Below are 26258 nucleotides of genomic sequence, written 5' to 3'. Positions count from 1 at the left end.
AGGTCCCCCTACGTCCATTAGGCTGCCTTTAATTGAAAACTAGAGAACAATCTAACTAATTGGCAGGTACCTCTTTTATTACTGGAGCTGTTTTTGCCCTTTTCTCCAGTGTATTGGGAAGGCTGCTACTCTTTTTCTATTTTTCTTTTTATCAATGATAGATACGAAATGGAAAAGCAGAGAAGTACATCTAAAATTAATTTTATGTATTCTGCTAAATTTTCTCTTACAAAATAAGATCAGAACATATAAAAGTTAAGGTCTGGAAACAGCAGTAGCTCTGGGAGTGTACTTTTATACAGCATAGCACCTAGGTGGAAGCTATAGTGTGCTAATTGCAGGCAAATTCATGTTGTTTAAAAGAACTTTACCTTTTGCTTTGGGGACCTATTTGATTTCAGATCTTGGTGTTGTGTTGACATGATATAGTTGTTTTAATTTTAAAGATCAAAGAGGATTTTGCAGGTGAAATTTGAGCCTATCTTTTGCTAATTTGGTATAAGAAAGGAGAGAGGTTGTAATAAATCATTAACATTGCTGCCTAAATTTATGATATTAGGTTTACAATCGAAAATATAGCTTCCTTTTTTTCTTTTTCTTACATTTAAAGAATTTTGGTGGTGGTTTTATTTATTGAATTTAGATGACTTTGCTGACCTTTCCTTTCTTCCCTTTCCTTCTGCTTGGAGTATCCATACAATAGAGCTTATTTTTATTTTTTAGATTATTTTATTTTTTATTATAAGAGTTGCATGGATTATATGTATTACTCATGTGATTGAGATACCTGCCTGAGTGCGAAGGTCTTTTGTCTTGAGGAAGGAAAAGACACACCAGTCAATCACTGCAAAGTTGTAGATGAGTATTACAAATGGATGTGCAAGTAGCATCAGCTTCTCTGGAACCCCCGTCCTGGGGGCTGTATGTTGAAGAATGACCAGACAAGAAGAGGAAAGGGCTTTGGCACCAAAGGGCTTAGCATATGCAAAGGCACAGAGCAGAGAGAGAATGTTCTCGATTCTAGACTCATTGTTGTAATTTGGGGTGATGCCCTTAATATTATCAGACTTTAGCCTGGAGTCACCATGGCTTTTCCATACAAGGACAGAATCCATTTTGAGAGCTGGAGTTTAAGCAATATTTTCTCAATAAATGTAGAGAGATTTTCCTCTGTCAGGATAGTGGCTGTGGTGAGGAGAAGCAGAAGGCTTCATCCCATAAATCCTGTTATTTTCCAGTTGTTACATTTTGGAAGATTTAAGTGTAAATGGCTGCCTGGCTTCCCTCCTGTTGCCCTTACACCCTCTGGTTTCTTCCTTTTTACTTCAGGCTCCGGATAGAACCATGTATAAAATGAAAGAGAACAATTCCAGCAGGAAAATTCCAAACTGGCCCCGAAAATTAAATGAACTCAAAAAAAATATAGACCAAATTGTGGACAAGCATTGTTTTCTGTACTGATGTAGGTCCTTAATGTCATAAAACAATACAAGTACATCATAATTATTGGTATCTGTGAAAGACCTTTGAATTATGTGCTGTGCAGAGTTGCCATGGTGATGTGCATTGTCATCAACCAGCAAGATATGATAGAGCTAAGTCTGGCTTTGTTGATGGCAAGTGTTGCATACCAGACTTCTAAAAGAGACTTTACAGTTTGTGCTCTTTGGCAAAGAGTTTAAGTATACTGGAGCATGTTTTGACTCTCTCTTTCCTTCTACTTACCTTTTTTATCTTTTTAGTAGAGATGTGAATCTTTAATTTGGGTCCAAATGAGATTTAGTAATTAATGTGCAAAGCAACTGGGACCTGTTAACTCCTGGACTGTAGCTCAGGAACTATTTTGGTGTACTTTCTCAGTAAAATAATTGAGAATTTAAAAACTTCAAATCCATTGGCTTCTTGCCCTGTTATATTTAGAGCAATCCTGGTAATAAATCGGTAACTATGGGTTTCACTGTGGAAGGGCACAAAATAACTGACCCAAGTAATCTAGAAAACAGATGTCTTCAGTTGGTTTAAAGTAAATTCTCAAGACCAGATTGAAAGAAGGCTTTGTAAAGCCACTGAAATCTTCTATTTGAAAGGGCTTTTTCCCTTCTGTAATGCAGTTTTTCTTCTATCTCATCTTTATCTAAACTCTTGAGAAGAGCTCAAAGTGTCACCAGATAGCATCTTTATAATATTTACCCTGCTGCACAGAAATTTTTTGGATAAACAACCCCTCAACTTCATATTCTTTATCTTCTTCTTTTTTTTATTCTTAAGTTCTTTTCTTGATACATTTTATGTATACAATACATTTGCACTTATCATTGGATGCTTGTACCTGAACATGATGTATCTTGGTTCTTATTTTTTTCCCCATTACCTGTGCGCCCTTCACCCCCTCCACCCTTCCCTATTTACATAGACTTCGTTTCCATTTTTTTTTCTTTTCTCATAATTTTTCCTTTCCTTTCTTTCCTTTCCCCTTCCCCTCCCTTCACCCCTACCCCTTTGGACCTTTTTTCCTATTTCAAATTATCAATTATTCATTTTAATTATTTTAACCCTTATTTACACTTTCAGTTTCTCACAGTAGAGAAAAACTACTTGGTATTTACACATGTGTGTCCTATTTATTTCACTTAAGAGTATGACCTTCTTTTTAATTCATTTTTCATTTTGGTGACACCCAAGTAGGAGACAGGGACACCTACGAGGCCTATGAATGAACTCCTGGACATCCTCTTGAAATTGTGCCTAGAAGTGTGTGTGTTTGGGGTGGAAATTTTATCCTATTTTGAAAAAGTTCTTTGTGTTCTTCTTGCTCCTCCCACTCCTCCAGCCTCTCACAATCCCTAACTCAGGAAATAAAGCCCAGTAGTAAAACATAAAATACCTCCCAAAAGGTTTTCCTTTTGGGCTCTTGCTGAGGTAGTGGAATTTCTCAGAGGCATCCCAAAGGAATCTGGGAAGAATAAGTGTGACTGTCATGACTACTTAATTCCATCTGTGCCAGTCTTTAACCAGTCTTAAGGTCAACAGAGGAGGTGAGAGACTACCCAAGACTTCCATGTCCTTGTGAAGGAAAAAGGTTACAAACTCTTGCTATAGAAGGTATTCTAGAGCAAGAACCAGCTATGTAATTTGCTATATCCTCTGTAAAAAGAAAATGATTGTCTTTGCTTTCAAAAATTATTTAGAGTTTCAAGAGAGGACACCAGAGCAATCAGCTAAGCACAGGCCTGTGAGACTACACAGGTCACATGCCCATGAATGTGGCCCTGCCCATAAAACTTCTTCACCTTTTGAAAACAGCCAGTTTAACTAGCAGCATTTACTTACCTTGTAAGACTGTCTCCTTGAAATTTGTTTTAAAATTTTTTTCAGATGTCTTATCTTTAATGAACTATGTTTAACATTTTACAAATCTTTAGACTGTTACAGTTTTCAGCAGTAAATACAGAAAGAATGGCAATAAATACACTAAAATATGAGATTTCTCCGAAGAAAGAATACAAAGGATAGTAACACTTGGAAACAAGAGGGCAAAATGTAAACTCTAGATCTGAAATGGAAATTAATACAGTCAAATTCCTTTATGATGTCAATGCACAGAGAAATGAGTAACTCATACTTTATAAATGAGAAAATTTTGTTTTGAGATGATTGGCCATAAAACCTGGTGGAGTGAATTTGCTGCCTACCAGTTAGAATGGGATTATGATACTTAGACTTTTATGATACCTGGTCATTTAAAAAATTATTTTATCCTAGCTCATGCTTTGGAAATATAAAAAGATATTTTTCCCTTAAATTAAAAGATATTTTATCCAATTGAGTAATCTTTCTTTACTGTTGGTTTCCAGTTTATATTACCTAAGAGCATTTCTTCCTGGGATCATGTTCCTCTAAAATAAAGAACATTGTGAACAGAATGCATTGGCTCTGTGCCTTTTCTGGGACATCAGACTTTGGAAATTTAGACCTTGATCTCTGATGATGTGAGTTCAGGGTTTTGGTTAAGAACATGGGCCACCTTTTCATTAGTATTCCAGGGAGTTTTAATTAATTGGGGATTAAAAGGATTGAGAGCTATGGCCTATGGGTCTAACAGAGGTTGAACTCTTAGGGGTTCACCTGACAAAGTCCAGGAAAATGCCGTAATCATCCTCTTTCGAAAAGATTAGTTCCCACAGAGGCAGTGTTTTCGCTAAATCTATAATCACTGCCTTCTTTAGAACCATCTTTCTAGGCGTCTCGAAAAATATGCGGTTCCTTTTCAAACAGAGGCAAGAGTAGGTATGCTGAGGAAGCTTCTGGCCAATGGGTATATACAGGGTCAGGTTCAAAGAGAAAGGATAGCAGAAATACTTTCCAAGTCATCACTGAGAGCTGCCACGAAATAGCAGATCTTACAGAAACCAGGGCTTTTATAGGCAGAGCACTTCAGTCTTCACTGTTGTCACTCATTCATCTGTACTAAATCCCCAACACTGGGATGATGTCCTAGTATGGATTTACTTACTTTTTTCTTCTTCTTTTTTCTCTTTTTAACAAAAAGTAAGCATCTCTGAATCCATACCCCTTGGGACAACTCTGTTTTTTTATTTGGAATATGAATTTTGTGTTGTTTTCCTTTTCTGGCTCAGAGTTGTGCCCCTCCCTAACTTGACTCTTAGCATTCTTTGCCTTAGGTTCATGCTCATCCTCCTTGCTTTGGCAGAAACTCTGTATCTTCAAAATAGTAGGCTGTTTTTCTACTTTCTCCCTGCCTCTCACCCATTGTCTTTTCATGGGGTGAAAAGGTCTTCACTTTTCTCTGTCTCCTCCAAATCTTGCTATTAATAACTTTTCTGACATTGTCACGCATAGACTTCCCTCACTCCAGAGGGTGGTTTTTTTTGTTTTTTTGTTTAAGGCAACGTGTTTCCTGTTCTCAACATCATGCTTCCCAAAATGGCTGTGATGGGATTATTCCACACTCCCCTCCTGGGGGCAGCAGCTTGGCTTCAGCCTGAAAATGGGAACTAATTCCCTGTTCTGCTGGGGACTTGCACTGCCCAGCCTCCAGTCCTGCTTGTTGGGTAGGTGAGGTAGTCACCTGGTTAATTTTTTATTTTTGGTACTGGGGATCGAACTTAAGACCTTGGGCTTTCGAGGCAGACACGATGCCACTTAGCTAAATACTCCTCTGGTTTAATTTTTTATTCAAATGGAATCTTTTCATTTTAATGACTGTATTACAAAGAACTAAGTAAGGCTCCTTGCTTTCTTTCTTTTACTCTGGAAGGAAAAATTACTGTTTTGAATTTTGCATGGGATAAAAATTAACACAGCAGTAATTTGGTTCAAATAGATGTACTTGCCACATTGTTGGGTTCCTTTTGGGGGGGGGCTGAATTTATCCTGACTCGATGATTTTTATGACTAAATGTGATGCCAAATATCTTTTCTAAAAAAAATTTTTTTTTAATTTAGTGCCTTTCTCTAAATGATCATAGTCCATTCCACACGTTAAGCCTTATGCAAATGGTTGTAAGGCAGCTAAAAAATAACTTCCATTAAGAACAGCACAGCATGACTCCTCACAGGCAACTGTATGTTGAATAAGTTAGCAATTCTACTATTATCTTAGAGCAAGGATTCTTGGGCTACATTCTTGCCCAGACTCTAGGGCCATCTTGGAGTATTAGATGTTTGTGTTGGTACCAAGATCTCAATATCTGCTTTGATATGTGTTAAATGAGTGTGATGAAGCCAATGACTCATGGCTCCCTGAGCCATCTTGGAAGAATATAATTGTAGCCATGCTTTCTCTTGGGCATGTAATGCCTGGCACGCCTTCCAGATTGTCCTCAATTTGAACATGAACCCCCTCTTCCTCTTGTGTCTTAGACATGTACACTCCCAGCATTCACATCTCTGCCCACTTGGAGTACTGGCCATTCCTTTGCCTCCTTAATTCTGCCCTCTGTCACACACCTATAACATTCCTCTTGAGGAAAAACTTGCCATCTAAATTCTGCCCCTTCATTAGAGCTGGGATCAAGTGTCAATTTCCCTCTAGCTTATTGAATTCCTATGGCTTTCATTTACTTAATCAGTATTTTCTGTGTACCTACTATGCACCAGACAGTGCAGTGGGCACTCTTCCAGTTTCTGTGTCCCTTATACTTCTTACAATACTGTTCAGTGGCATCTGCTACATTGTGTTTACTTGTCTTCATTTCTTATAGATTGAGAAAGGGTATGCCTTACACATCTTTATATTCCCCAGAGAAATCCCACCTTACTTCATCTATAGTTAGCATTGAGTGAATGAGTCCAAAAGCAAATGAGAACATATGGAGATAGCATTTGGAATCATGAGGTTGTCCACCCACAAGAACCTATGCTGCTTAGAGACTCATTATTCTATTCTGTTTGGGAATCTTTATTCTAAACACAGAATACATATTGGAATTTTCCCAGAAGAAAACTTTGAGAAAAGAGGTTTTACCAATAATAATAACTACAGTTCATGGGTACTTATTAAGTGCCAGGCATTATGCTAGTACTTTGCATGCATTCTCTCATTGGATACACACAGTAATCCCTGGAAGAGTACTTTTACAATCCTTTTTTTACAGATAAGAAAACTGAGGCCTTAGCGTAACTCACTCAAGGTCACATAGGTAGTAAGTGGCAGAGTCAGAATTCAGATCCACATGTGCCTGATCTAAAGCCTTATTCTTAGTGTTTGGGCCAGTATCTAACCTAACAGAGATCACCCTTTGTGGGAGCTGATAGAGAATACTATGCTTAATAACATCTGAAAACCAGTAGGTGACACAAGGCCCATGCATAGAAAAAAAAATCTAGAGCAATGATTTGAGAGTATTAGAGATAAAAAGTGACCCAATGTTATAATTCCACATCAAAATGTGAAGATGGGAAGGAAATGATCCACTTTCCCCCATATCCTTTATTGATTTGGGGTTTAAGGGTGATTTATCAAGGGAATCAGGAATTTTAGGTATTTTGGTAGAGCAGAATATTTAGGTATAAAAGTTATCTTCTTTTTTTCCCCCGTTACTGGGGATAGAACTCAGGACCTTGCGTTTGCCAGGCAGATGCAGCACCACTGAGCTACATCCCTGGCCCTCTTTCCTTTTGATTTAGGGATGTTTCTATACTGTACGTAGTAAGGAATGAGTTGGAACAATGGTACTTTATACTCCTAGGTTGAGATAGAAGCAATCTGCGTAGGATATGAGCACTCCATAATTATTGTTAATACATGAATCAAATGGCTCTAATATGCATATGTGGCTTTCTGCACCATTTGAGCCCCCGTTTATTGGTTGGACCCCAGTTCTCTGATAACAAGATTAGAAGAGCATGAGTTAAGAAAGTTTGAAAAATATGTGGTTAAAAATTTTTGATTCAGTTTGTGATATACATCTATCTTCTTGATCTAGATAATTGGTATTAATTGTATTACCAGCTTTGACTGTCACAAACAACAGAAGTCATGGTTAGTCAAATAGTGAGTAATCAAAAGAAGTCCTGATTAATCACTAGAAGGCATAGTCAACAGAAGTCATGAAAAGCTAGTAGAAGCTATGATTGAAAGCAACAGTCATAGCCCCCCCAAAACATGGTTAACCAACAGAAGTCCTAACTGATAACTCTGATAACAACTCAAATTAGTGTATCTTCCTCTAATTTCAGAGAAACCCTGTGGTTCAGTTTAAGTACAGATAATATCATCCTAAGGAATACTGTACATTTAATATTGAGGAATATTTTAAAGAACTAAGTTATAATAAACCCAGGACTATAACACTGGGTCTAGTTATAGCTAGGACTTCATCAATTAACACTTACTTCTTGAATACTATGTACCAGGTTCTGTGCCCACTAAAGGATACTCAGTTGGTACGCACCAATACATTTTTATTGAATTGAAATACTTTTCTGCCGGTTCTTGAGTAGCCATTTCCTTGAGTCTTGCCCTTGCTTCATTCACATCCACTGTCTTCACTCCAGAGAAGCCCATTGGATGCAGCCTGGAGGCTATCATGGGGGCCCACCAACTTGTCTGCCATAGCTCAAGGGAGCTGGCATCTATACCTAGCCTTGTCCCTTGGCAGGGAGGCATAGATACCAGCAAGGAAGGTAGCGTGCTTCATGCTGGTACTGTGATACCTTAAAGGAGAAATGGACAATGTCCATTGGACTCTGAGTCTGTGACCATTGAGTAGATAGTATTTCCTTGTGTCACCCCTGTAACCTCTGATGCAGATGGTAATGTGGCTGAATACTTTAAGTATCATCCTTGGATAGGTGTGACACAGAAGGAAAAGAAAAACATCGAGCTTATCTAGAAAAGGTAACATTCATGTATGCTCAGATCAATCAGAGAAGGCTTCCTTGATGAGGGCATCTCACAGAAGTTTCCTGGGTTTGCAGGAAGGAAAAAAGTACTTAGGATACTATTAAAGCATTCCAACACCAATCCAGCCACAGGTACCCACCTGAGGCCCCTCACTGAGGTGTTGTGATGACTCAAATCTGAAATCCCTCTTGTAGGTCTCCTTTCAAGCCCTACCCTGATCAAAACCGATGACCAATCTTGAACAGTGGTACATGCCTGTCATCCCCACCCTCTGGGAAACTGAGGCAGGTGGGTTGCAATGTAGCAACTTAGTGAGACCCTGTCTCAAAATAAAGAATAAAAAAGACCTAGGGATATAGCTCAGTGCAAAGGCCCTGAGTTCAATCCATAGTTCTACAACAACAAAAAAACAAAATGACCATTCTTGTAGCAGGAAAGTCTTCAAACACCACCACCTCCTTGGCCATTTTCTTTCCCCATAGGAACTCCCTCATCTCACTCTCAAGTAATTCCAAGTCACCTGTCCCTGGTGTGGTGACACACGTGGAATCCTAGAAACTTACAGCTGGATAGGACCTTGTAAATAAACCGTCCAGCCCCTTATTTAGGAGATGAGAGAGCTTAGCTTCACGAAGCTGTGACTTGCTGAAAGCCTCTCACTGATGATGGGTAGGCCACAGCCACAGGGCTCAACTTCCAGTAAATCCAAGGTCCTTTACTGTGTCCCGTCCCCCTTCCCTCAGCTTGCCCTCCAAATGGAACCAAATCCTTTCTCTTTACATGCTTACTTTTTTGGCCTTTTCTCCTCTAGATGTATCTACTCTTCCATTCACTTCAAGTGTGTTGAACTTAGAATGTAATTCTAACCTGTTTTTATGTCTGATGAGTTTTGGATTATGGTTTTGTTTTCCAGTATACATGGCTTCTAATTTTAGGTCTTACAGGTCCATGGCTCTAAATCACATTGATTCACATAGTGAGAAATTTGTTTATTTTCTCAGAATTCATCAGAGTCTCAAGCCAGTGCTGGTTTGTCTGGTACTTGCTTAGCTCCTGTTTCAGCAAAGGTGAGATGGCCTGGGGCTCCATGCCTTGAGTAGATCCAATATCCAGTAAGAATGAAATAACATCTGAATATTGTATTATTTTACTTTCATTTATTTAATTTATGAGTGCCTTCTAATGTTGACACTGGATGCTTCTTTTCCAATTAAGCCACAGATTAAGGGTTTCCACTTTAATGTTAAACATAAAGTGGAGAATAAGTTTATATATAATATTGCAGAATATTTAGTGGCACACACACAGAGTAGGTCCTCAGAGCAGTGTTCTAGAGAGGAGCAAGGTAACATATAACAATTCATAATGGTGACTGAGGAAGAAGAAGGTTTGTATGATGCAAACCTTCCTGTGGCTGAGAGGGCATTTCTGTTTGCACAAACCATGTTTAAAAATACCTCACAGCATGTATTTTAGTCAGCAAGTATTCCACCATAGTGGAAATGATTTAATGAAACTTAGACCTCCTCCTGAAATCCAGCCAAAACACTGATTTGGAAAACTAAGAAGTCCTATTTAGTTTCTGCTGTCATTGTTACTGAACCAAACTGACTGGCTAATTAGTGATATATAAAGTTCTTTAATTCTCCCTTCTTTCATTTGAGCATCATGAGATTGTTTTTCTCTGCTTCACAGTCACTCCTGCAGAATTTTCTGAACTGAATATTTAGTTTTTAATGAACAGAGAAGGTTACTTTTGTCTATACCTCAATTTTTTCACACACGCAGAAATGACTGTATCTTTCATCGGCCCCATGCTTCTTGCCAGAGGAGCTATGGAAGTTTCTATAAATTGAGCTTGTACATTTGGAAGCCAAAAGTGGCCCATAGGTATTTTTTGCAGGGAAAGATATGCCTTGAGGTGACCATTCTGCACAGAATTTTTTTTAGATTTTTACAGTATTTGTAACCTGTTATTTTAGATTCTGAGCATATTTGTAGCTCCGGAGGTATAAAAATAAACTTTGTTTTCTTGTAAAATGTGCATGTCTGGAATATGTGACTGGAGTTGCAACCATAAACCAGATTTCTAGGTACTTACATTGAACCTTGCTAGTAAAAATAAGTTTATTTAGACACTAGAATCCTGGGGTGCCCACATAAATATGCTAAACAATATGTGTTACATGAGCTTTCTTTGCTAATGTGCTTTAGCTTTGAATGTTGTTATTTCTGGCTCCTGCAGTGTTAATGTACTACAGGGAAAGTTGCACTCAGATGGAGAGACTTATTTTCTGCTCAACACATTTGGTGGTGTGTTTTCTACATTCAAAAGAATCATTTCTTGTGTGGATATAAGTCACATCACAACTGACAAGGTGAAATTCCTTGCTTTTAATATTTAGGGCAACTAGAGGTTTCTGGTGAACAATTAGAAGAGAGAAAGACAACAGATATGTCCTTTATCACTCACTGTTTATCCATTTGTGATTTCAACAAGCATCTCTCAATTATCGATTGTTTGCAGTGATGTAAGGTAGAAATTAAGGGGGTGAACAAAGAACTTTGGGGACCCTTGGTTGTAGAGTCTATTGTCTGCTGTATTTCATCAATGTTTCACCAAAATCAGGATAAATTGTTTCTTTTATCAAAATAATTTTCAGAAAGTCAAACAAAACCTCAGTATTCAGTAAGCATATGTCAAAAATTCATTCAACTCATTTATGAGGGGAATACTGTAGTATAACAAAGACAGTTCAAAAAATACATAGATAAGTAGGGAGGTAGATATTATGAAAGGCAAAAAGAATACTGGAATAAGGTTGCAAAGTCCAAATATAGTTAATGTCCTACAAGGCAGTAAAACAGTAATCTTTAGGATTATTTTTTGTCTAGGTAGAAATCCTTTGCACCCTCACTAGACAAAATTTATTTTTAATTTACCAATCTTCCATAATCTTTATGGAGCCTGTATTCAGTGGATAGTAAATAAGTCAACCAAGTTACGCTTCCAAAGATCGTTAGATGACCCATAAGTGGGCCTGTCAGTCAATGCTGTAGAACATTGTCGCCTAATAGAACTTTCTGCAGTGATGAAAATATTCTCCATATGGCTGTCCAGGATGGTAGCCACTGGTCATATGTATTTACTAAGCATCTGAACTGTGGCTAGCACAGCTGGAGAAGTGAAATGCTAATTTTATGTAATTTTCATTAATTTTGATTTAAATTGCCACATGTGACTAACAGCTACCATATTGGACAGCACAACTCTGAGGTGATGCCGTTCAATAGGCAGATATTCATTTTTCTGCCTTGTTTCCAATTTTGGATGATTTTTTCATTCAGAAAACTTGGTAGATTAAATTGTGTTTTAAATGTTATGATAAAAGCTAAATATATAAAGGAATTTGGAGAAGACTCCTTAAAAAGACCTAATTCTTGCATGAAGCAATTTCCTATGCAAATGCAATTCCTTTTGTATTGGCTTTCTCAGTGATGGGCTTACCTGAAATTGTTCTGGCCAGTAAGGAAGTTAGTTAAATTAAGCCTGTTTGGAGGGATCCCAACTCTGCCTGATGTTTTTCATGTGAACCAGATTCGTATTCTTTTCTTTTTGCAAGATAATAATGGTCTAGTTTTGATTAAAAGAGGCTTTTGAGTCTGCAACAGAGTGAGCTATTAATGTTTCACAAGAGTTTTAAGGGTTATAATAAGTTAACTTTTCTGCTACCCTCACTTTTTTACTCAAGAAGAACAGTAAATTCATTGGGAAGTTTGGTTTTGATTTTTCATGAAGCTTGAATATTTTACTTAGTTTGTTCATCTTGCCTACTTACAGGGCTTTTTCCGCAGAAGTATTCAGAAGAACATGATTTATACTTGTCATCGAGATAAGAATTGTGTTATTAATAAAGTCACCAGGAATCGATGCCAGTACTGTCGACTCCAGAAGTGCTTTGAAGTGGGAATGTCCAAAGAATGTAAGTGGAATCTCAAAAAAATTTTTCCCTGTTTGCCTTATCTGTAAATATATTTGCTCAGCTTCTCAAGTCAAATCATGAAGGATGTCAGCATGAGAAAAATCAGTCATGGCACTAAAGATATATTGCCAAGAGTAGGTATAAACAGATGACATGAAAATGGAATAACTATGGAGATTTTCAGATAAAACTTGAGTGGTAGTTGGTGGAAGGGCAGGAGTTGGGTGTTGTGGATGGCATATTTGTATTTCAGAGCAGTTACTGACCCAGTGTATCCCAGTGTATCTGCATAGCCCTCTGGACAGTGGGAATAAGGATCTTTATAACAAGGAGAGAAAATGAACCAAGAAGCATGAATGTTAACAGAAAGACTAATTTCCCCTTTTTTGCCTGGGAGGGATCATATAACTTTCACTTCAAAAGAAACATTTTGAAACTTGGGACATTGGCTTTTTTTGGTTCCAGGGATCGAACTTGGGACCTTGCGTGCTTGCGAGGCAGGCGCTGGAACCACTGAGCTAAATCCCCGGCCCGAATTGGCATTTTTTACAACTTTATTTAGCTTCTCTCTTCTAAGCCATTTCTTCTAAATGATACCTTTTACTAATGCACAAGAGAACATTTTAATAAATTAAAAATTGGTTATTCATAAACATCTGTTTTTGGGTACTTGAAATGTACATGCTTTAAAATAGAATATATATACTGCAAAATTTTTCATCTTTGATACTTTCAAACATAGGGAATAAGACACTGGTACAAAGCTTGGCTAGACTGGCTGCACGAAGTGACTGGGGTGTGTGTCAGGTGAAGCACTTATGGGATGGCTACCTTTTCACGTATCGCATCGGTTGAGGATTTGGTGAAAGCCACTATGTGTATGAGTCATTGAATGAGGTGCTATGGAAGGATCCTAGAGATGCCAATGTCCTCCTAGAGCATGGAATGAAAATCCAGGTGCCCTATCCATGCTCTTAGAGTGGGTTAAGGAATTAGGTTATGAATCAAGGGCTCTTGGATTTTAGACAAGAGAATGTGACCCTGGCAAAAAGACTGACAGAAGAAAGACATCCCCTAGAGCGGAACAGCATTATCTTGAGAGTATTTAGCTGAAAGACTGCTTCTGTTGGGAGCTGCTACTGAGGGATTGTAGTGGATGCTTCCTGGTAGCCCCTGTAGCTGCCTTTCCTACCTGTACTCCTATCCCTTCACCTTTCATAATGGCACTCAAATTTTAGTTTGTTTTTATACCTTTGGGTTTCTGCACTTCGGGGTTAGAATTGACTCAGTCAACACAAGCCAATCAACATCTTTTCAGTTTCATCCACAGTCATCAGTTCATTGTGTGAACACGTAACCAAGGGCAGTCCAATATGAGCTAATTCAAGACTCCAGCTTAGAACATTTGGACACAAAACATGTGAACATGGAGGCAAGTATCCATGAGCACCCTGGTAGTCATCTTCTGACCCCAGGGGAAGTCAGTTGTTGGACAAATCAGGTACTGTGGTTGGAAAAAAAGAAAGATAGAAATCAGAGCTTTAATGACATCACTGAATTACTCAACAAACCCTGTGAAATCTCTGCCTCCAGGTCATTTGGTTATATTTGCCAAGAAGTACCCACTGAGGCCTTTGGAGTTGGGGTCCTGTTTGTGTTTTACAGTTCCCATGAACAAGAACGGACAAGGTCATCACTCAGAGAAGTGTCTTACGGACTGTTTCCTTCTGGGCAGTTCTATCTGCAGATGATGTGTCACTTGACCACACTTCACCTAGTTCCCTTTGATCCCCCCAAACTTTAGAGATATTGAATTACTTGAAATCAGTGAATGCGGAGACATGTAGCTAATGTTCAGTCATTCAGTACTCATATCCTACCCCTGAAGGAAAAGTCATGATGACCTGAAATAGCCAGATTATTTATTTGTGTGAAACACTCAGGGTGATCACCTCATGGTCCATTTTTAGTTTGATGTTCTGCAGACATGGATGTCACACTGGATTTCTGTGGTACAATTTTAGTTCATACTGAAATTATAAATTAGTAAGCCAGATGTGAACTCAGGAAAAATCAGTCCTTTTGCATTTATTTTGTGTGGGCTGGAGACCCATTTCCTGCTTACATTATTTAAAACCCATATCCTGCTGCTCTGTAAAAACTGGCAGCTTGGTTGGCAATTTAAAAAAATATAATGTTTACACCCACAGGAAAACCCTAGCTTCAACTCTCAAGGAACTTGTCACCTTAATTAGATTTTAAAATATAGAAAGGGAAGAAAATCTAGTCATTATGTCCAAGTACGCAAAAATAAATGTTTTTCTTAGAAGGAAATTGAAGGGGAAATAAACACTTGAAGTATAGGAATTAAGAATCTAATAGAATATTTTTAAAGTTGAAACAGGAGGAAGCAGGCAAATATGAGAATCAGTAAGCAATTATACCACAGAATACGCCACTGAAATGAACCCAAGAATAATACATCCTTGTAGAATGTTAGACCTGAAAAGGGATCTTAGAGATTGATTTTCACTCACATCTCTCATCTGACATAGAAGTACACCAGGACTCGGAAAGGTGAAATGGTTTTCCCAGCAATCCCTGACTGGGTGAAGACAGAACCAAGTCTACAGTTCAGGTCTGCCACCTATCCTCACCTTGCCTTCTTTCTCTAGAGTAGCAAGATTAGCAAGATTCACATTCAATTCCAGCCATAGGACATGTCAGTTCATTGTGTGTCAGAACCCTTTGGTTGCCAGTGAGAGAAAACCCAGTGCGAACTGGTTTAAGCTAAAAAAATCTGGCACATGTAACTGAAAAGTCTAAAGGAACACTGGATCCAAAGACACATGTTTATTTTTAGGATATTGTTTCTTTTCATCTTTTACAGTTATTTTTTTACAGTATTGGTTTTCTTCTTAGGAAGATTTTCCCTATGGCTAGCAAAGATGGCCACTGGCAGCTTCAGGCTTCCTTTGCCCAAAGGACAGAATATTGTCATTGGCCAAGTGTGGATCTTGAGTCAATCCCTCAAGCCTAGGATTAAGATTGAGTCCACCCAATCCATGTGGGCCAGGAGTATGGGGGGGGAAAGTATACCTCAGTAGGGAATCAGAAATATAGGAGGCAGGGCTGGGGTGTGCCTCAGTGGTACAGCGTGCACCTAGCATGGGTCAGGCCTAGAGTTCATCCCCAGCAGTGCTGAAAGATTAAAAATAGAAAGGAGGCAAAAATGACCTCATATCCTTTATGATAAATCAAGGCCCATGTGATGTTCCCAGTTCATTCTCCTTAGATGGGATGTTCTATGTGTGTATATGCCTTATTTTAATGCATCAGACCTCACAACAGCCCTAACTTACCATCCCCCACCTCCCTTTTTGTTGGAGGTTCTGGAACCTGAGGCATAGAGAAGTTAATTACCTTACTTAAGGTAACACAGTAAGGGACAGGGCTAGGTTTTAGAACAAGGTAGTGTGATTCTAAAGTCTGCATTCAAAGTGAAATGTGTACTACATGCCATAAAAAGTAGCCTTTAAAACCCTGAATTACTTTTTCTACTCTCTTTTATTGCCAGTGGTTAATAAAATAACCACACTCTTTGCTCTATATTAGAGATGTATTCCCTAGAAAATCATGTGCAAATTTAATTCTTATAGATCAAATTTGATTTTAAATGTGTAAAGGGATGCACTAGTAAGAGAAATTCTATAATGTTGTCTACTAGAAAACCATGATTATTTCTGCATTTTTCTGTTTCATAAAGGCTGATGGGGATACCTTCTGTTTTCTATGGGCTTTCCAGAATCAAGGAAGTAACTATCTGTCAGAGTGTAGAATTTGAGAGTGGTAATGGGAAGTGAAAAAAATCAATTTTCAGCAACATTCTAAAAGTGGTACACAAATTTACAAAGAACTGGAGGAGCCAAAGGAAACAAAACATCTCTAAGTTAAGTGATGAGCTACTGTGGGGTGAGATGCTTGTAAAAACAGCAGTAAAGAAAAGCTTGTGGCAAACCCCTAAATTAAAACAAGAAATAAAAAAAGAGAAATCATAAATGACACTCTGACACTCAGGATTGTGAAAGAGATGTCCAGATAAGCTTCTGATATAAACAACTAATCGTCCATTTTGTAGAAGAAGATTTAAGGTATTCCTTAGAACCTGTAGGGATAAGGCCCTCAGAAAGCTCGACCATATGGAGCCAGTTACAGAAATTCAAATAAATAGTTTAAATTGTTAAGACAGAAGTCATCACACTTTTTTTTTTTTTTCTTTGGTACTGGGGATGGAACTCGGGACCTTATGCTTGCTAGGCAGGCAACAGAACCACTAAGCTAAATCCCTGGCCCCGTCACACTATTTTTTAAGAGCTGACCTTTAAAAAAAAAATGTTTTGAGGGCTGGGGATTTAGCTCAGTGGTTCTGCCACCTGCCTCCCAAGCACAAGGTCCCAAGTTTGATCCCTGGTACCAAAAAAATGTTTTGAGATTTTTAGAAAATACTTTTGGCTTCCTGGGCCATTTGATTTCTGCCATCATAACACAAGAACAGCCCCGGGAAATATATAAACAGGTATGGTTATGGTTCATAAAACTTTATTTACAAAAATAGGTGAAAGACTGGAAGTGGCCCATGGCCAGCATATACCAGATTCTCCTGGAAAGTGGCCTACCCAGAGTCCACATATGCCATCATGGCTGATCTGTCTTCTCATCCTGGCCTCCCCTCCATGCAGCAGACACCAGGCTTCTAGCCATATTGAACCACACTGGCCATAAGTCTTATACCTTCATTGACTGTACCACCTCCTCCTGCTTCACTTGAACCCCAGGTACCTGGAGAAAAGTCATTCCTTTCTGAAGTTTTCCTGAGCTCCATCACACACCTTAGCCAGAGATACCCTTTCTTCTACTGTGTTCCCATAGTGCTTTGAACATACTGCCACAAACCGCAAACTTATTATACTAGAGTATATTTCACACACCAGTGAGTCTCCTGGCTTGTTTATAAACTATCAGAGTATCCCTCCTCAGCCTTTTGGCTAAGATCAAGTGCATTTTAAATTCCTAAAAGACAAGTATCATCTTTCTCACCTTGTATTCTTAAATGCTTGGCTTAATGAATTTAGATTGGTCAAGTGGTTAAATATGGCCATTTTTAAAAGAAAACCAAACCCAGTCTCTCTGTGGCTTTACTTTTTGAAAAGTTGTCAGATCCTAAACAATTCTGGGTGTGTATCTATTCCAGTAGTTCTCATTCACATATCTGAGAGGGGCCCAGAACAAGTTATTCAACTTCTCTGGGCTTGTGTTTTCTGCCTGGATAAGAGGAACATTAGTATTGACTCATATTCCAGGCATGACATGAGAACTGATGCTTTTAATCCTGTTTGGACAACAGGTTTCCACAAACTGCTTTCTCTTTGCAGTACCCTTCCTCCAAGACATTTGATCCTCTAGTGAAAGAAGTTGGGCTGAGCAGGGTTTGTTTGTTTTGTTTTGGTTTTTTCCCCTACTTTTCTTGTATAATATACAAAGCCAAGAGCCCAGCTGGGATGGACAAGGGGAGGGATTTGGAGCTCAGCTTCAGCCAACATTTGCTATCAAGTTGTTTACTAACAAAAGAAGAGGACCCTGATATAGGCTAAACATTGGGCTAAGAAGACCACAAGGAAAATGGGAGACAGTGATTAGGCCAGAATCGTGACTTGGTGCTGTGATGAAGGTTCAGTAGTAGATCCTGGCTGCCTGGAACCTTTGACTGTGTATGCATGGGCCTGAGGCCTCCCAGGTTGGATCCCTTCAGCTTATGTCTGTAACAGAAACACTAATTGAGGGTGCCAACCCTTGTTCTATTTCTGCTTTTCTTTCTGAAAACCACCAGCCAGGGATGCACAAAGGGAACCTCTTTTCATTGTTTTATGAGGTTATATTTCTGAAGCCTATGCTCTTGGGTGGTGGGTAAAATATATCTTTGACTTTGTTTGAAAATGCTGTTAGATATGTATTTCACAACATTCTTTGTTCAATGACTGTTTCATAAGTGTATTTGTAGAATAGAACAGTGAATAATCTCTGAATTTAAAGAGTCTCCAAGCACTCATTGACACCTTCTCATTTGGGACACACTGACCTTAAAAACAGATTTTTATAAAGTGTCTGCATTCTGGTAACTATTTTCGATCTGCACATCCCTGTAGGTCAATTGGATGGAATGCATGTGCTTTGGACAGACACTTACTTAGCTACTTCTACCAGATAATTTTGCCTCATGCTTCTCTAATTTCCCCCTTTAGTGTTAAACTTACATTAAAACAAACCTTTTGGACTAAAGGCACTTGACCTCAGTGAAAAAATCACCTTTGCTGGTGTACATATTATATTGTGCTCATTGGTTTTGCTGGACTTTACTGGCTTAATAACAAGGAAATGCATATTGTAAGTTGCCCTGTGTACCCAAGAAATTACATAAAAATCATCATCAGGACACTTAATGTCTTTCTAATTTTAGTTTATTTCTTCATTTGTTCCCACGTTACATTCCAGCTTGTTACTACCTCTTCCAGGTTCATTGCGATCATTTTGTTCTGTTCAGCAGACAGGTACCATTAACCACCACCCCCTCTCCTTTTGCTTCGTGGTGCACAAATCCCCAAAGAGCCCCAAGAAGTCAGTGTAAGGCCCATACTTTGTATTTTGATATTTTAAAACTGTCCTGGAAGTTGGAAAATAAAAACCGACCACCCCTTTCTACTTGCCAAGTGTTAATGTTTTCCTGCATCTCTGCAGGATATTGAAAAAGCAAATTCCATTTGGGTGCCAGCAGTCTAGTGATGTCAGTGCCACTGTGGGACTTGAAGCCCATTAACACTCAGACTGTAAAGGAAGTATTAAAATTCCTTCAGCTTTACTAATACATTTCTCCCTGCTGGCTGTCTCCTGAAGAGGGGACACTCTCAGTACAGTCCCACCTTAGAAAAATGAGAAATTTCCATTATACAACAGAACAGAAAAAGAGAAAGAGCAGAGGGCTTTTAAGTTAGCTTTCCCTGGGTTCTGATCTCACCCTAGCCTCTAGCTATCTCAAAGTGAGCCTATTGCATAATTTTTCTTCACATGGAGTGAGCTAACCCACACCTGGGGATTATCCCAGCAACTCTGCAGTATCGTTGTGTGAATTGGACCTCATAATAGCAATGCATTTAACACTGTGCTTGGCACACAGTAGATGTGAAACGAGGGACAGCTGTTGTCTTGGGTTCTTCAGTGGTGACACACAGCATGCCTCTGTTGCTACTGGCACAGATGTTTATTAGCAAAATTAGTACAGCCTTGATCGTACCTTAGGAGAATAGTGAAGGAAAGGGTCTCTCTTCTTTTTTGAATTGTTTATAGTCCTCTAGTATACCTGGACAACCCCAAATATTATGTCCAAACATTAAAAATAAAGTTTTCAAGCATGGTTTCTGAAACAAATAACTGCCTGCCTTGGCTACTATAAACTGTAAACTGGGAGACAGGTGGCTCATTTGCCTGGAGATGCCAGAACATGTGTAATCAGAGAATGAGAAAGTATCCTGGTATCATGGAACCCAACTCCAGGGAGAAAACTGACCTGGGGTGTTGGAAAGGACGCCTGGCTCCCTTCCTGTATCAGTCAGCTCGAGGTGAGGTCACTAGGGTCTCCCAGCCAATGCTGAATTACAGTGGATGCAGTCTTCCTCCCAGCATCCTCCTTTCTGGGCTCACTGAGCTCCTTCCATCCCTCCTTGTGCTTTTTGGGGGGCTTTTGTGGCCTACCTCTTCTCTGGATCTGTCATCTCCCTTCTCCCAACCAAATCCTATCCTCCGTTGGCCACTTCAGCAGGACCACCTTGCAGGCAGCCATCTCAGAAGAAAGCTGAGAAATATATCAATGCTGCCGTAATAGTTGATTGTCACTCAGTGCTTTACCTGAAGCACACTCTCTCTGTTAGCTTTTTGTGACTGTGAGAGATACCTGAGATAAATAGCTTAAAAGGAGAAAAAGGTTTATTTTAGCTTGAGATTTTGGTTCTGGGTCAGTTGGCTGTGTTGTTTTGGGGCCTGGGTTAAGGTGGAATATTAGTGGGAAGTATGTGCTGGAGCAAAGCTGCTCAGCTCGTGGCATCAGGAAGCAAAGACAAGGCTGAATGGAATCAGATTATCCCCTTCAAGGACACATCCCTGTCACCTAGCTGCCTTCTGTAGTCCCCACCTCTGAAAAGGTCCACCACTTGCCAGTGGTGCCATACTGGGGACCGAGGCTCCATGCAACACTTTGGACCTTTGGAGAACATTTGAGATCCAAACTACAGAAGTCTCTCAAGACTTCAGGCCACAAGTAGAACAGGAAGAATATGGACCCTGTTTTTTGAGATTCAGAGCAATCAAGAGACTGCCTAAAGTCACACTGCTGGCTTACATCCATGGGACTTAATTTCAATCACTAAGATCCTTTAACAGCACTTTAATTCCCTAACAATGAAGTTCTTGCACATGTTTAATGCTATATCCAAGTTTCCAGTATCTTTAGCTATATCTGCTCCCATATCAAGTCTTCTATCATTTACACATGTGATTTGATTTGATATATATACTAGTTTAATGCAGTATTTCTCTGACTGTAAACTGTGTACACAGTAATATGAAACATAATTTTAGAAAATATTGAACTTTGTGTGGAATAGCATCAAATTATATAATGATAAAGCTTTTCAGTGTTTATTCAGTCTTTTCATTACCAATGAGAAAAATCTCAGATTGATGCCAGTAGATCCCTAATTAATACTTCTCAAAGCTTTACTAATATCTTTTTTTTTTAAACAGAGAGAGAACAGGCAACAATACCTAGCTAGGACTGGATTGTATTTATTTCAGAGATCTGTAGACTTTTTCTTAAATGAACAGATAATAAACATTTTAGGCTTTGCAAGCCCATCCAATGCCAGTTGCAACTACTCTACATTTGTAGGGTGAGAGCATCATAATTGAGCATGGCTTTGTTCTAATAAAACTTTACAAAAACAGACCTATGGCCTAAAAATGCTTTATTTTTTAAATTTGCCTTCTGCTTATAGCAAATGAAGCTATTTTCCCTTTATAATAATAATGTAAAAATTTCTTCTAAGTTTACTGAAGCAAAATAAATAAAATCAATTGAGACTGAAGTCATAAGAGCTTGGTAGCCTGTCATTATGTGAAAAATAATGATGGTAGTACTGGAAAGACTGAGGCTTGAGAAACCCTGGTTTTCCATGTGAGCTGGCCATGCTCAAATATAACATTAACAGGAAGAGAAAGAGAGGTAGAGTCTTGGCCCCTCCAGAGTCTATGTAGTGCTTCGGTCATTATCCCACAAGGGCTGCCTCAGGCTTGCCCTTCCTCACCTCTAAGGTTGTGCACAGTTTGAGGATGGGAAAGAGGGTCTTGCTTTCCTGGGATCTCAGCGCTGAAGCACATGATCAGTGAGTAGGTGCATCTGTCATAGTTGGGTTTCAGACATCTAGGGAAACTGATGGAGGGAAGATGAGAAACATGGGAGCTCTCAAGTTGCATTGCCTGCACCGTATCCTGAAGAACAGCAGGGCAGTGATGTGGCTTAAAGCATGGACTCAGGGCCTGCCCAGATTTTGATCTCAGCCCACCACTTAGCTCTGTGTGCTCTGGAGCAGGTTACTTACCATCAGTGCGCCTGCGGTTCTTTGTCCATGACATGAAGATAATAATAGCACCTACTTCATCCAGCTATTGTGAGGAGTACATGAATTAGTATGTGGCAGGGGCTAAAAACAATATTTAGCTAACTGTTAGCTCCTGTTACTCATCCTCCTCCCCTCATACTGATCCGCCTATGCTGCCACAGAATAGGATATGCTCTCATAAGTGATCCTTAGTGACTACAGAACAGCTAATGCTCCTTCTAGCCCAGTGGTCTCTTTACTGAAAGCAAGAGGTACTCTCAAATTTGATTTGCTTTTAGAGGCTCAGATCTACACCCACACAGGAAAGTGATAGGTAGATGGAACCATGGGCAGTTTCAGCTGTGAGCCTGATGATCTACTGGGATTCATGGCTCTGTGTTGCTTACAAAATTGGCTCGAAATGTCTCAGCATGGGTGGAGCTAACCCAGCTCCCCGACCTGCCCAGATGGTGAACTCTGATTGTGCTCCTCCAACCCAACATGGATGGGCGCCTTAGACCACCAATGTGCCCCTCATGTGATGCAGCCTCAGGTGGGCTTGTTGCTCTATCTGCCTGATACCTTTCTTCTCCTGTCCTCTTCTGGTCTCCTCCATGGCACTTCTGTCTAAAGAGCATGTGTGTACACCTGCACAAGGTGGCACACACAACACACTTTGCCAGCAGCAGGGAACATGTGTAGGTCACTTTTATCTGTCCACAGTATGATATATTAGTGGCACTGCTGCTGAGGTAACTTTCAGAGTAAAACTTGTCCTTGACTCTAAGGAATCAGGTGTGTCTGTGTGTGCGTGTGTGTATCTGTGTGTGTCTTGAGAAAGAAGACCCACAGGAGCTCCATGAACTGGCTAGAAGCACCTTCAGGGTAGGAATGGGGTCTGACTCTTACTTAGCTCCTCACCTGTGAACCTAATGCCTTGTTCATAAAAGATATTTCTAGAGTGGTTTGGGGGGAGGGTAAAAAAGTACCCGAGAGCTAGAAATTCTGAATCAGGAGCTTTTGTATAGTTTTTCTCAGAGGTAGAGATTTGAATCAGATGGACTTAAAGTTAAATGTTAGTTCAAAAAAACTTTAGGTCCCATTATCTATTGAGCCCATTTTTATCTTTCCCATTTTACCTTTTACTTTCATTAGATGAGTAATAGCATGTTACTCTTTCGTTATATGATGTCCCATCCTTGTATGTTCTCTGGTGGATGTAACCAGATAAAGCGCATAGATAGGTCCTAACAGAGAAGGTTTACTTTCTCAAAACCACACATACACATAACACATGAATATACAAATGTTTCTTCAAATCTATAATTTGTCAAAGTGTGCTGTTATTTTATGTACCTCTAAAAAGAAATCAGCACCAATGAAACTTAGACACCAAAGACAGTAAAACAGGTGGCAGTTTCAGCGATGGAGAAACCAGATATCAACCCTATAAGAAAAAAGGAAACGCTTCACATTCTAAGCTAGAAATATTCTGTTTTCATCTTGAGCTATTTTTCATTCTGCTTTAAATAGACACTGATAAAACCTTAGTGCCCAGAGACAATCCCCAGCACAGAGAGTTGGCTGTATAAATATGTAAGTGCTTCTAAAATAGCTGGCAGAGAGCCCTTTGTTTGGAAACAAATGCCTCCGTGGAAATAGCAACCTGAAATTCTCCTGCAGTTCCTGTGTTCTAGGGCAATGAACATGGCCCTTTAAGTACCTTCTCCCAGTGACAGCAATTCTCTGGAGGGTGGCTACCTAAATTGCTCAATAAATCCATGCGTAGAATGCAGTCTGGATTTGCTCTTCCTGGAGTGGTATCGAGCTCTTAACCCCTGTCTCTTCTCTCTCTGCCATCACAAAATATTAACTATCTCAGTTAGATTGTTTCTCTCATTCTTCTCTCTTTACAGCTCAACAGAGCTAAGCAATTATGTGATGAACTAGATTAATGGAGACAGGCGTCTTTTAGTACTGGAATCAAGGGAAGCCAACAGCCCATTTCCTCAGGAGAACTGTTTTTGTCCCAAATGCACACTCGAAATCACTCCAACACTTTATTTTGCCAGTGTAAAATATCTGATTTTTTTTTAAAGTTCCAATTGTTTTATTTTCTAAATGATTTTAGGACAGAAATGTATTGGAGTTGGAAATTACAAATCTCCCATTACCATCACTTGGTCTGATATCTCAATAATTTTTTTGATGCAGAAACATCGTTTAAGTCTTAAAATAGAACTAAGCAATTTCACTGCCATTTCAAAATGGACCATTTAGCAGCCATACATCCTTTCTAAAAGAAAAGATAAAACTTGCTTCGAGTAAACTGTAATGACTCAGGAGGTTTAATGACTATAGAATTAAGTGCAAAATGTAATGAGCGAAGGATTCCCACTCTGTGTCCTGGAAGTGTGGGACAGGGCTCTTGGTCAGTTTAAACTGTATGAAGGAAGAACTTGCTGTGGTGACACTGGACTTTGAACTTTCAGAAATCTCACAATATGCAGGCTCAATGTAGTCTTGCCCCATCCAAAGCCTGCTACTCAGTAGGTTATTTCAGAAAAAGGCATGTCAGAGCTTCCTCCTGGCCCCTGGGCTGAGCACTCTAAGATGGCCTTCCACATGTTTCTTGGGATGATAATGGTGTCCAGGACTATAGATTGTAAAGGACTATGTTGTTTTTATAAATAGTATCTTCTATGTGGCTTTGTGTTCCTTAATAATGGAATTATGTCCATCAAATTGCAATGTGGTGCTTCATTCCAGCAGAATTAACATTAGGAGGACTGGTAGTGGCAAATGTTGGTGAGAAGTGAGGCAACTGGAACTCCCAGACATGGCCAGTGGAAGTATAAATCAAGACAAAGTTTGGAAAACTGTTTGGCAGTGTCTTCCAAAGCTAAATATGCCACGTATGCAGTAATTCTGCTCCTGGATCATACTCAAGAGAAGTAAGGGTATAGACCCACAAAAAGTATAAGAATGTTTATAGCAGCCTTATTAATAACAGCCCAAACCTGGAGAACAGTCATATGTCCTTCAACAGTCGAATATCTAAGTATATTTTGAGAGAGTCAAACAGTGAAACATACAGAGCAACACACAAAAAAACAAACACCATAGGTAAACCTTACAGACGTAATTACTGAATGAAAGAGTTTAGAAGAAAAGAGAATGCTCTATATAATTGCTTTTGTTTAAGGATTACAAAGAGCAAAGCCAGTCTGTGTGAGAGAGGTGAAAATGGTGGTTAATTCACAGCCAAGGTATACATGTACAGCTACTGTGTTTGGAAATCCATTTTAGCCATCACATCATAAACAGCTTATAAAAGATTTATTTTTAAATATTGTCCAATTATCCATAGTAACAGTAAGTCCGTCTCAGAAATTTGGTATTATCAAAATGTGATTTATGAAACTTTATGGATTTTAGACTAACAGTTATTTGACTATCTCTTCTCTATTAAAAAAAAATACAACAAGATGTCTTTTCAACTTTCATTAGAGGCAACTAGGCATTGAAATTTGTGAGGAAATGGAGGCTGGCTCAGAGAAGTTAACAGAAAGGTTTGCTGGTAAAAGAGATAACCTACATTTTCCACTGGTGTCAGAGTAATTTCTTTATGAGACTGTTTAAAGAAGTTCTTGATTCATACAAAAGTCTGTCTTCATTTCCTCATCTTTTTATTTTTAAGTGCTTACCAAAAATAAAGTGCTCAATATATATGTAAGACAAAACAACAAAAGTGGCAAATTCTTGCCTGTTGCCAGTTGCCAAAGTATAAACAATCACTGCTGCATTTGAAATTTAGACATAAAGATATAATACTTGTACTTTTTCTAGAATGATGTATGAACAAGTTGGTTTAAAATACATAGCATCATTTTTAAAATAACAAAACTAGTGCAATCAGTTATCTCTACAAAAAAAGTGAATATAAGCAAACTAAACTTTTCTTTATATACAGTAGTTCTCCTTTATCTGTGGTTTTTTAAATTCCAAAGTTTCTGTTACCTGTGGTAAGCCACAGTCCAAAATTATTAAATAGAAAATTCTATAAATAAACTACTCATGTTTTAAATTGCATGTTGTTCTGAGTAGTATTATGAAATCCCACACTGTCCCACTTGGCCCTGCCTTGGATGGGAAGTGTTCCTTCATTAAATGAGTCCACCCTGTATTTGCTACCCACCCATT

General features: G+C 39.0%; 1 protein-coding gene across 5 annotated transcripts in view; it reads left to right on the top strand.

Annotated features, from left to right (window-relative positions):
* Rarb (retinoic acid receptor beta) overlaps window positions 1-26258 on the top strand; it is a 784358-nt gene that overhangs the window by 677894 nt on the left and 80206 nt on the right. For all 5 annotated transcript variants that reach the window (XM_087181442.1, XM_087181443.1, XM_021238713.2 and 2 more), the window contains one exon: window positions 12210-12351. In XM_087181442.1, coding sequence (XP_087037568.1) covers window positions 12210-12351 — 142 coding nt within the window. The remainder of the gene's footprint in view (window positions 1-12209; window positions 12352-26258) is intronic.

The sequence above is a fragment of the Heterocephalus glaber genome, unplaced genomic scaffold, assembly GCF_053883595.1.
Source record: "Heterocephalus glaber isolate CG9 unplaced genomic scaffold, H.glaber_assembly_v1.0 deba00001472, whole genome shotgun sequence".
NCBI lineage: Eukaryota > Metazoa > Chordata > Mammalia > Rodentia > Bathyergidae > Heterocephalus > Heterocephalus glaber.
Note: the sequence above shows the minus strand (reverse complement) of the source record. Positions and strands in the feature narration are given on the sequence as shown.